General features: G+C 50.4%; 3 protein-coding genes across 3 annotated transcripts, besides 2 other annotated features; all 3 read right to left on the reverse strand.

Moving 5' to 3' along the window:
* Positions 1-251: 251 nt before the first annotated feature.
* On the reverse strand, positions 252-1225 carry FPSE_05112 (uncharacterized protein; the record flags this gene model as incomplete). The annotated part of the gene is made up of 2 exons (XM_009258230.1): positions 252-964; positions 1021-1225. The coding sequence occupies 2 exons, from the start codon at positions 1223-1225 to the stop codon at positions 252-254; spliced, it is 918 nt and encodes a 305-aa protein (XP_009256505.1).
* Positions 1226-1952: 727 nt separating this feature from the next.
* Positions 1953-1999: a microsatellite.
* A 4242-nt stretch (positions 2000-6241) lies between these two features.
* Positions 6242-6561, reverse strand: FPSE_05111 (uncharacterized protein; the record flags this gene model as incomplete). The annotated part of the gene is made up of 3 exons (XM_009258229.1): positions 6242-6378; positions 6410-6440; positions 6487-6561. 3 exons carry the CDS (start codon positions 6559-6561, stop codon positions 6242-6244), a joined length of 243 nt encoding a protein of 80 aa, XP_009256504.1.
* Positions 6562-8683: 2122 nt separating this feature from the next.
* Positions 8684-8704: a microsatellite.
* A 1252-nt stretch (positions 8705-9956) lies between these two features.
* On the reverse strand, positions 9957-11898 carry FPSE_05110 (uncharacterized protein; the record flags this gene model as incomplete). Its single annotated transcript, XM_009258228.1, has 3 exons — positions 9957-11327; positions 11380-11797; positions 11849-11898. 3 exons carry the CDS (start codon positions 11896-11898, stop codon positions 9957-9959), a joined length of 1839 nt encoding a protein of 612 aa, XP_009256503.1.
* Positions 11899-12120: the final 222 nt, after the last annotated feature.

Here is a 12120-nt window from a genome sequence, read left to right on the forward strand (position 1 = left end):
AAAAAAAAAAAAAAAAAAAGACATGATACACCGTACTTCTGGCAATACAAACTATCGCCATCAAGTTCCGCTTTTCCCCAGTTATCCGCGACGCCAAACCAGTAATCCTTATACACAGATCTGCGAAGTGTTCCCATGACACATCGTAGATCAGATTCATTCAGGTCGAGTTGAAGCAGTGCTCGTTTCGGCCTCGCTTTTCAAGTTCGTCCCTCTTCGTATAACCATTTCGTCGTTTGGAGAGAAATCCCTCATCCTCGAATTACCGATCCGTTGAACTCGAAGCTGTGGCAGCCCCTCTCATGACGCTTCATGTTGCTGCGTACGCTAAAAGCCTTACCGCAGCCGGCATGTGGGCACTTGAAAGGCTTCTCTCCAGTGTGGGAGTGGCTGTGGATCCTTAGACTGCTGGGTCGGCTAAAGGCCTTGTTGCAAGTCGGGCAGATGTATCGATCCTGGCTTTGTGGGAAAGCTGCAGCACCGGTTGGGTTGAGGTAATGGTGATGTTGCCAAGGGTTTGAGCCCGATGGAGCAGGTGCTGGCATGGTCACTGGGGGAGGGTATGCTTGAGGAAGAGGTCGTTGGTAGTATGGGTTAAGCTCTGGCACTTGGGCGGCGGAAGGAGGTGGAGGGGGGCGGGCCTGTGTATAGTAGGCGCCCACTGAAGGAGGGTTGGCATACGTCGAGGGATGAGGTTGCTGAGTATAAGAAGCTGGGGCGGGAGGTGTTGCTCGAGTAATAGCCGGCGCCGGTGCCTGACGTTGTGCGTCGGCTTCCAGTGGAGGGGTGGTCTCGTAGTAGTATGCTCTTGGGACGGCACCTGGGTATGGCTGGCTGGAGTGCTTCCTTGTGGGAGAGCTGTAACTCTCGAATGAAGTGTCTGTGCTCATAGGCGGTGTTGGGGGAAGGCCTCGATGCGATGACCTGGCCCATTCTGACCCACCTCGGCTGTGTGAAGGAGCAACTATGTAATGATAAGTCAACCATGTTCGCGATTATCTGACGATGTGAGCAACTAACCTTCAAATCGAGGAGAATGCTGCCGTGAAGTAGGTGAGGATTCGCTAGTGGGCGAGCCAGCGTCGGCCAAACCCAAAAGGTTGGAGATCGAGGGCAGAGAGCACTTTTGTTCCTCCATTGGGGGCGAAGGAGGTGAATACAGATTGCGGTGGGGTTCTTGTTGTGTGTAGTGGCTAGGCATATAAGATGCAGTTGTGGTATGCATTTGTAAGTTGTCTCGGGATTATTCAGGCTTTGCTTGTAGAAGTAGATGTAATCGTAGCAGCTGAGCCGACGGTGACCAGAACTTATTAAGACAAGTAGAGTGTCGATCTGGTGAAGTCCGTTTGTATTAAAGGGTTGTCAAGAAAAAGGCACAGGTGTGAATTAATGTAAGCCTGTTGGTGTTTTGTAAAAGTCGTGTTCGATACGAAGAGTTGTTTAGAGTCTCTTGCTAAATGTAAAATAGTCGGGGGCTTGGGAACTTAAGTAACTTTGGTGTGGGAAAGCAACCTGTCAAAGGGTGGAGGAGACCCGTCTATCAGATCTAAGGACCGTATACTTGTTTTTATGCGCCCACGCCCCCTCCAAAAGGACCGTTCAAGCGCAGCTGTCACAAAATTGGGTGGGGCATTGCCGTTGCATCAAATCCTAGGGATTTCCTGGCAACGGAACAGGGTCGCGAAGGAGACGATAAACAAGGGCAGGGACTCGAGAACTCTGGCCAGAGGTTCCCTGGGGCCGCTCGATGGGTCTAACCTCTTGAGTTTGTGTCGAACATCTGTTCCGGCAGTCACGTATCCACATACAGAGGAGATACTGTGACGACTCTGGTGGTGATCTTGAGCAGGGGAGGGGCGACCTGCATGTCTGCGTTTGTTCTGGGGGGGAGTGCAATAAACTGATATGCGCATCTTTCGCATTGTGGGCGTGGGTGCGAGTGAGATCCACGAGTGTGTGGTGTGGGTGTGTGTCTGTGTCTCTGTGTGTGCATGTGTGTTGGAAGGCTTGGCCATGCGCCAGGATGATCGTGGATCGCCCCGTGGTCAAACGGTCGATAGATTGGTATCTCCAGGCACCTAAAATACAGAGTGGTCGGAGGCGGTCTCGCCATGAACCTCCATCCCTGCTGTCTCGACATGGCTTTCGTGGGGTCTCATTTGCCGGCGTCGATGGAATCGAAGACAATTGCATGTTCCCTCGTGTTCTCTCCCCTGGCGCTTCAACGACCGTGCCCTTTCCGCTCAAAAATGCTTCCCCTCTCATCTCAATGGATCGTGCATTAAGTTCGCCGAACAAGGCGGTAGTGTTTGTGCGCCGCAACCTTAGCCCCTACTGACGCAGAAGTCATTTTCCGGCGCCGGGACTCCCACGCGCCCGGCCGAGATAGGGCGTCTTTCTAATAACTCGGCCAAGCGTGCTATGCACCATCCCTGGCGCCGCATTGCATCGATTCCCGGACCACTGTTTCCCTATTTGGTATCATAACCGCTCTTAGTTCTCAATTCTCGTTCCATCCTGGTTTCGTCTCTGCGGTTGACCTGCGTGTAAAAGTTGCAGATGCTTCCAGCCGCTTACCCCAGAGCTTGCGTAGCCAGCTTCCGTCGATATTGATCAGTAGCCAACAAGTACTTCGAATATGTATAAATTAACAACGCTCGTGGACAACATGGAATTGTTAAGTAGTGAAGCCTCTAGGAAATCTGGTGAGCGGTCCGTAAAGTTATCACTCTCCGCAACTTGCTGGTACTGCTGGTCGCTCGTTGACTACTAAAGTAGTCAACATTCATTCCTCCGATCCCTTCGTTCGTACTCGGGGTCGTTTCAAATCACGCCGAGTACGCTTGATCCAATCAATAGTTGCGTTTATCACCGTTCTTCGAGTTTGATGAAAACTCCCTCGATGAATCAAGGCTTTGTTAGTTATAGCGGTTAAAACTGAAGTAATGCAATTTATTTGTTATGATCAACCATGGATTTTTCATGGTTTGTCCAGGAAGCACAATTGGCAGCGCAACAATGGCGTGCCGGCACTGGCATTGGTGCGATTGGCGTTTGGGTGGTAGCCACGTTTCTAGTGACCTTTTCGTTTTCACCTGTCTGTCTGTGTCGTCACTGGTAAGCAGGCTAATTTGGATGATCGTCGTTTTAGCGGGCGCCTCCCCTTCCTCGCTTACACTGGCGGGATTGCTTGGCGTAGGGTTCAGGAGGTGGGTGTGTACTTGCTAGCGATCGACCAAGCTTCTTCATGACGAAGAGAGACAAGGGGACAAAGCCAAGCGTTCAGTGCCCTGCCCTTACCCTGCCCTGCCTGTTGGCATCTCCAAGCAGTTGGTTCAAAGCAACAACCAAGAATCCCGGCTCGCGAGTCATGATCATCGGGGTTGGCGCTTGTAAGCACGACAGTAGCATCCAGATCCCTGATCACAGAACAGGTCTTCGCAGGTGTTTCGTCTGGATGTACCAGGAACTCGACCCTGCCGCTTCGAGGAACATTCGTCCAGGTTGTGGGCGGCCTAATGCTTTCTCGAGTGGTGAGTACATAATTTGGCTTGGCCAATACTGTTGAGACAAAACAAGACTAACTGTCCAAGACCGCGTGTCAAACCTTAAGCGACAACACGTGCCTAAGTCCCTTGTATTGCCTTTTGCTATATTGTAATAGCCACACTGCTGCAAGCCACGACTGGGTCGAGTCAGAACTGTATGATGAAGTTTTGTCAATTCGCTCACAACTGTGCTACATATCCTCCCACCCTCAGCATCATAGGACAGCCTTACGATGGACCCTGGCAGTCCTTTCAGCTAGTTCGATTAATGATTTATCGGCATCTTCCCCCGGCATTTGTAGCTGTTTATGGTTTCCAGATACTGTTAGATGGCTGCAGCGCAGATCCAATATCAGGGTAATTCACCTACCACTAATATATAGCATTGGCATTTCTTGGGTTCCATCGACGTCATGGCCGTGTTTTGTATTGCGGGATCTTCAGTACTATCCGCATCTCGAACTCACATAGCAACAATACTTGTAATTAATGCGACGGCAGTTGTAAGACAGAGTCGGCCTGGCCGTCGGTGGTTTGTGGGATGGTCAGTGATCAGCGGGGCATTCTATGCCAGCTGTGGTTTCTTCGTGTATGAAGATTGCAAAGTGCACGGAATTCCAAGTGGGGTTCGAAGTCATAAATGCCGCCGAAAGTTGTCGTCTGCGAATGGTTCGTGGCCACCATCGAGGCGGTGACCAGATGATACAGACATAGGCCGTGATACTTGCATAGCGCTCCCATATTGCGAAAACGCACGATACAGCACGACCTGAGATAGTCAAGTTCGTGAAGACGGGCTGGCCGGACTTAGAATTCGGTTTGTATACTAACAAAGCACGTCCATAGTTAGCGCTGTCTTGTATCAAACATCGCCATGTATCAACTCACCGGTCTGGTTTGTTTGAGGAAAAGCTGCAGGCACACTGTCGACCATTCCCATTCTTGCCCACCAAGACCTGAAAGTAGCTCCGAGGGCGCATTCGGCATTTGTTTTGTGAGTCTAAAAAGTCATCACTTGATAGCGAGTAGTAATAACAAATTGGCGCATTGGTTTCACATCAAGACGCACAGGACACCCCGATTACGTATGTACCGAAATTAGCTGGGTACCAGCCGACCGGCAAGCACAGCGGGATGATGATACTGGTGGGATCTGGGCGAAGAATAGAGTTGCTGATTGGTGAGTGACGGCCATTTAAGTTCACCAGGATCATTTCCAGAACTTCTTGGTGGGAGAACAAGGTTTGGTTTGAGGACAATCCGTCGATCGGTACTTTGTACATCCAGTCTCCTGCAGACAATGTTGGGTTATTGATTGGAAAAGGCGGGAATATGGAGATTTGAGTTGTAGACTGTTTGCATGGTAAGCCAAAAATAGGTAAACAAGGCAGATGGGTACGTCAGCTGACCAGCTCCTTCTTTCTGTTCTGTCGCCTGGCTTGTTGTAGGTAAGCAAGTTGCAGCTGCAGCACGTTGCGATCATCGAGTTGTGGAAGGTGCAAGGTGGACAGACAGCATTGAATCATGGGAATGCATGAGGGAGCTCTTTCCCATCAACATCAACACCAACACCTCAGCTAAAAGGAGATTCGTGCAGAAATGCCGCTCGCCTGTGGAGGCAGGCACTGACCATTCGACATGCCACATCTCGCCTACCCTTTTGGGACACGCCATGTCTCGCCCGAATATTAAGCGAACTCACGCCCTGAAACACCTGGCCTCAAGCCCCTACTCGTGTCTGCCACAGCTATAGTCACCTGTAGTAAGTTAGGTGCAGCGATCTGTTTTAGGACGGACATTAACGATGGACCCCTCCAATTCAAGCTGACGCGAGCATGAGATTTGAATAGTGTTTATGTTATCAGCAAGGCCTTGCGGTATTGACAACGATCGTGCACCCACTGGCACTTGCTCTATCGGACAAGTTGACCGCTACGAGCTTGGGAGACGGCACGATGTCGACACGGACCTCAAAACAGCCTCGCAGATTCAATCTCCTCCAGCGATGCCGCCTGAGCCCCTTCGCAGATTCAGGTTACGCCCGCTCGATATCAGGTACTTCCTTGTCCTGACAGCCGCCTCTTCCGCTTTACCACGTCGGACACAATACGCCTTCCAGCCACTATCGAGATAGTTGCGAGCACCAACTCACCATTCCAATCATAGCCATAACGTATAACAAACTTCTATAATAGATCCGGACGCAACGAAGTATCGTATCGCATCGCATCGCAGGCGCATCTACGAACACCCATAAACTCGTTTGCATCAACAACCCTGACGGATATCTCCGAGCTGTCATTGGCCAGTGCCTCCAAACGATCAGCCAGGCTTCTCATTCGGGAAAAGAATACCCAAGCACTAACCGTCCCACGAGGATTTTCCAGTGATCTTCAGAATCGGCGGCGATCAGCAGGGGCTACCCTTGCCTTGTCATCCCAAGACGCCGGCCACGCGAGATGGATTTATACTCGATTTAGGCGTCGCACGCCCCGACACGCCCCCTTCGTTCTGCCTCCACTCGTCATGATGGTCTGATTGCAATCTCTTGCGTATGTATCCGCTAGACCTGCCGAGGGTGAAAAGTTCCACGCTTGGTGCTTGCTAGACCTGACCTAGCCTGCCCAAAGAGACGCGCGCGCGTTATTGGGGTTGAGGCTTATTCACCAGACGACTACTGTACGGTAAAGTCATTACAGGGCTAACTGCCACCAACTTTGACACTTTGCTTCAAAGGCTTCTGGCTGGGCTTCTGGCTTGTGAAATGGCTGCGCTAGCACGACTGCCGAGGTTGACAAGTACCTAGCCAACGGACCAACGACGCCAGACCCTTTCAATTCATGGCAACTATCATTACATACATCCCATCGTGGCAGACATTCGTCTCTTGGACTATTGTTTGCATGCAGCATTGAGTCAGCATAAGTACTGCACGTACAGAACTACGCCTCTTGTCTGCATCCTCCGCTTCAGCACCATTATTGCCAGGCTTCATCCACTTTACTAACTCCATTATGGCGAAAAGAATTCTGGTTTGAGGATAGATTCATTTCCTAGCAACGGCTTCTTCCGTTCCAGAGTTTTGTCCTTCCTCCAAGCCTCCAAACCCAATACAGTTTATTCTCTCACTATTACTTTTCGATCCCTGGCCCGAGGGTCTGGCGCCCCTAAACTTGGCGACCGTTATCGCTCCCCACACGACGATGAGATTGCCTCTTTAGGCAACTCTGGCCCGTGTCAGGGAAACTTGATCGACTTCATCCCATGTTATAAAGCGTAACATAAGCCTTTCTTGACAAGGGTCTCCATGACCGGAACATCCCGCCATCACCGTTCACCCTGTCCTGCCTCAAATCAGTTCATTGCCTAAGAATCGTCGGGACGTCAGACCCTTAACCCAGCCTTGCCGACTCAAGATCTCATGGAATGGCCCTGTATCGCACGGGGGGCGCTGCGATATGCCCTCATGAAGAACATGTCAAGCAAGGTTCGTACTGTCAACATCAGAAATTAAACAGACAAGGACACTGCATTAGGTAGGCTCTACTAATCCCTTGTTTGAGATTGGTTTCCTGGAACCGGTCCCAGTTGTTGCCCCTACTGACAGTCCCCAAATGCTCAAACTCGGGCCGTTGAGCTTACCACAGCATCACTAGTCAGCGTGCGACATTCTGTGATCCCCTTTGCAGCAGGATCAGGATCAGGGGGTGCCACATAAACGTTTTGGGGGGAAGCAATCGTCCCTCACGTCATATTCTACGATGAGAACTTTACCGCAAACATGACAAGTAGTGACTTCGGATTAATATCTTTAGCTTTTGATAACCAAAGACAGTATCGTCCTGAGCGGCAATATTACCTATCAAGGAATGCACAGTATGACTCTATTGCCGAGAACCCAAAGACTTCTTATGACAATTGAGATCAAGAATTATGGAGAGTCTTGACGGATCTCCGAGCTTATATCCCCATTCTGAAGTGGGATATGTGCTGGCGTGCTGGTACTGCGTAGAGCCTCTAGCGATGATTGCGAGGACCTTCATGCGCAATCTTCGTTACCTTGAGCCTGACGGCTAAATAGGATGACGGCCCGGGGCTGTCATAGAGGGTAAAGATCGCGTGGGGATGTGTGTATGATCCTGACGCCAACCCGTTCATAAGACGCCCTGGATGCACACTGAATCATCCGTACGCAAAGGGCTTGTCTCACTGGGGCTTGAGATGATCTCTTGGTTACTGTTACGGCGGAGACACGTTGATCTTGATGGGTCAACAGACAGGGCAGCTCAAAAGGGAGGCAGGGGGCGATCGGGGATGGAGCAGAACGTCCAAATATTCAGCACTATCACATTTCCGATACTTGCTGACATCCACTGACTTGAGGGGGACGTGGCTAGAGCCAACACACTTGTCAGACCTTCGATGATGACTGGCACGACCTGTAATCGTACCCTTTTTACAGCAACAGCCACTCAACGGTCTGGACATAACCGCATACCTGCGAATTACCTGCGTCTCGTCACTATAAGCTGTAGGGGTAGCTTCAGCTTCCCTTATTTCTAAGCGCCTCGTGGGTACTGCTCTGTAACCCTGCTAGGACGAAACCCACTGGTGACTTGGGGCCTGGCGTTTTGAATTCCTGCATATTACCTATGTAGCATCGGCCAAGGTGTTCGGGGATTTGGTTACTCAAAGTATCCAAACGATATTTGTTTGAAATTACACATTACCAGGCCCTGGTGCAAGCCCTGGACACTCTGCACTGGACGGAAATCGGACCTGTGTCCCGAAAGGTTGTTCCAACAGCCTGACTGATGACTGAATTTTTATCGTACTGTTCCAACTGGGTAGGGGAGAGGTGATCAACCTTTGATTGCCACGGTCCGTTAGCGGGTATCTTCCGGCACCGTTGAGCGAGTCTCCCTTGCTTTGTTGCTGGGAATTTCCCATGTGGCTTCCCACGCAGTCTAGGGATTGTAAGTCAGAGACATTTACACGCAAAAACATGGCTTTGAGACAAAGCAATCTCGAGCAAGCGACAAAGGCTTGTTGCTGGTTAGCCAGCCACCTCATGGCAGGGCGTGGTAAAAGTCATGTGGAGTGCAATCATGAAGGCAGCTCCCAGAGGAATGTATATGATGATGATGATGATGATGGAGCGGGTGTACTTCTTGATACAGTACTGTACATGCTTAGCGCCTACTGCTATTCATAGCCGTCGATCATCACATTCACGTCTCAAATGCATTCCATAGGTACGATCGAATTCGTACAAAAACACCAAAAGAGAGAACAAGCCACAAGGTTTCATCACAACTGGCAACCGCTGGAGGATCCCTATGCTCGAGTCAACAAAGAACCACCGAATATGTTTGCTTTTGTCGGTAGAGTTGCTTCCTAACGTTAGGTAATTGTTCTCATATCCAATCGCTGATCCTCATCGTATGACCATTTCGCTTTGCTTTTTGCTGGTCCGTCATTGTCAGCAAGGAGTACAGATACAGAAATACATATCGAGGCTAAAGAGCCGAAAAAGGGAAAGCGCAAAACAAAAAGAAAGCATCAAGTGCTGCGGGTGAAACGGTGCAGTCCGCATAGCACTCTAGCGAATGCAAGATATTGCTTTTTGCCGTGGCTTGGGAGTCGTCTGTGCAATTGTGTGGTACACGGCACGCATGGACCCCCCTACATACAACGTTTATGTGTGTGATTGTTTCCGCTGATGGGTCGGGCCTTGTGCCCTACCGATCGATAGTCCAGCTCTTATGCGTGGTAATAATGCCCCCTCAGCGACCTGCATGTCTCAGACATCACATGGACCTGTGAGGGAGAAAGGAAGGGCGGGGGTGGCCTGAACCAAACCGTTGGCTAGTCTACAGTACTAGTTGCGATGATTATTCCCCTTGAGACTCTTGATGTAGATCTCAAATGATGTGTAAGTTTTGGGAAATGCTACCATGTATTGTATTATAACTCCCAGCTGCCACATATACCTACGCTAATGCAGCTTGCAACGAGCGAATGCGAGGTTGCAGCCAGGCAAGGAATAGGAGTCAAGGCTTTAGTCTGGCAAACTGCAACCGTGCTGAGTCAAGACCCATCATTGACTTCACTCTGAATCATCGATGCGTGCGGCCAGAAACAAATACTCCGATCAGTCAATATTTCACGTTCCTCCACAGTTTCACCTAGACTCAGGTCTTGTTTGCCGCGAGCTAGGGCCAGAAACGCGAGGGCTATATCAGGCGTCCAGTTCGTGAACTAGCAGAATTCTTTTAACTCTATCTATCTCGGCTGCAACAATCCCCAGCAATGTTGATGAAACGCTCATAGCAAATAGTCTCGGTCTTGGCTCGTCGCTTAACTACCAAGTTTGACCAGCCAACCATACCCCAGGCTCTGGACCATTCATCCTGCTCTGCTAATTCGCGATCTGCCTCGTGGGCCATCTCTCGTCGCATCGGCATTCCTGTTGTTGGTGGGGAGAGCGAATGCGCGCTCCAGGGGAGGTATCCGGTGCACGTTTGCACATCTTTCGAGAATGTAGTTACTGTAAGCGGCTTCATCAGTACTGTCATCAGCACTGTCAGCAGTACTGTCATCAATACTGTCATCAGAGCATGTAGATCCATCTGAGAGACCAGGGGTTAGAGGCCTTCTCCCGTCATTGTCTAGGGACTCCACGATTGTGTTTCTGTCCGTGTCCCAAAGGGTCGGTTCTGAAGTTTCGAAGTTTGCTGATGGGACGGACGACCGTGAAGGGGTTTCGCCAAGGGTTTCAGAACGGAGCGGAGAAACTTCCAGATCTCTGAATGGAACAGTAAGACGCTCAATTCGACCATGAGCGGCGACTGGTACCGTCGGCGTTAGAACGCAATCAGTGCTGGAGCGCCCAAGGAGCAGTGGCTCCTGTTCTAAATTTTCCTCAACGTCCTTCTTCAGACATTGTCTCCGTGGATGAGAGCCACATTTGCGACATTGTTTGCTACCGAATGCGAGAGGAATGTCCACAGCTGCGTTTCGACGACGGTCGATCTCCTCTGATATCGGTGTCGTGGGTATTGGTCCGGTGAACCATTTTAAGTTCCACGGGCCTGGGTTGTCGGCTCGGCGCCCATCGACACATGGCCAGCAAAGGCACACAGCATACTCTTCTCCGAAGACGTGCTCGTAAATCTGAGATGTATCATCGAGGAAGACAGTTTCTGGTCCGTGGATACCAGGGGGGCTTGGAATGTTGAGCACGAGTCCTCCGAATGTCTCGTTACAAAACCAACGGTACTCTCGGGGCGCAAGTATGTGGGTTCTCCATACAAGGTCGATGTCAAGATACGTGACGCCCGAACAACCCAACATCCCAAGTTCCAGTTGCTCGATTGGCCCTCGGAACTGCGCTAGAGTCATGAGTCTCCTATAGCGTTTGACAGCAGCCCTCAGCCCCCATTCGTTGTCTAGGGGAGACGTGTACATCCGATGCCAGGAGAATTTGAGGACTTGCTCTGCCAAGTCGAGCTGGCGTTGGGCAGCTGAATGGAAGTTGTAAGCGAAGTTCCATTCGCCATTTAGAGTTGTGATTTTATGTGACAATCGCTTGCTGTCGAATAGGCGAGTCACTGCTTGCGTGGTAGTGTCGTTGCCGTCTTCTCGGTTAAAGACATAGTCAATTGAACTATCCATGAAAGTACGAACATCCTCGTGACTATACACTCGGTTGATCTTGTTCATGCAATCCCACGAGGGACGAAACTCTCCGGACTCGTCATTCTGTAGGGCTCTCGACTACAGTAGAGTCAGATGTTGAGCTGTCAACAGCACAGTCGATGGCACTTACCAAGGCATCGGAATTCCACCCAGAGAATTTGACTTCAGTCTTGTCGGTAAACCTTTTCCACTGGACTGGGTCTTGAAGAAACGCATGCCATACGAGAAGAACATCCAGTGGAGGGATATGAGTATTGAGATCGACAAGGCCGGAAAGCGCGGCCTCGAACCACTGTGTCAGTCGACGAATGCCAGCGTTGATGTAACAGGTCCAAGCTGCGCCCTCATCAATTGCATGTTTATCTGCCCATGCATCAATCTTTGATCTAATAGCGACAAAGTGCTCCAGGAGATGGCAATGAAGGAGCACGTCGCTCTCTCTGACCGACACCTCGATAAGGTTGTTCGAAATCAGCAGCCTGTCTAGCGCAGCGAAAGGCGAAGCCCGAGGTGACATCAATCGCTCGATGGCATCTTGCAGCACGTTTCTAAGAGGTTCAGTACATACACAGCGTTACATGCGATCCTGCTCAACGTACTTCAGAGTCACGGCAAACGCGGAATCAAGCAGCAAACAGCCGGGAGCCATTTGTGAGCCAGTGTATTCACGGGTTATAAGGAAAAGAAGATAGCCCGATGCTTGTGACGAAAATAGACATGCTAAGGGCGAAAGAAGAAACGTAACTCGTCAGTATAAGCTGCAGGAGCAGCGCTGCGATGGTTATGGTGGTTGAGATCGACAAAGAAAGAAGGGTAGCTTTTTTGACTGTCCAAGCAACTACGGTTCTCTGAAGAGAACAGATGGTCTACA

This window comes from Fusarium pseudograminearum, chromosome 4 (genome assembly GCF_000303195.2).
Source record: "Fusarium pseudograminearum CS3096 chromosome 4, whole genome shotgun sequence".
Classification (NCBI taxonomy): domain Eukaryota; kingdom Fungi; phylum Ascomycota; class Sordariomycetes; order Hypocreales; family Nectriaceae; genus Fusarium; species Fusarium pseudograminearum.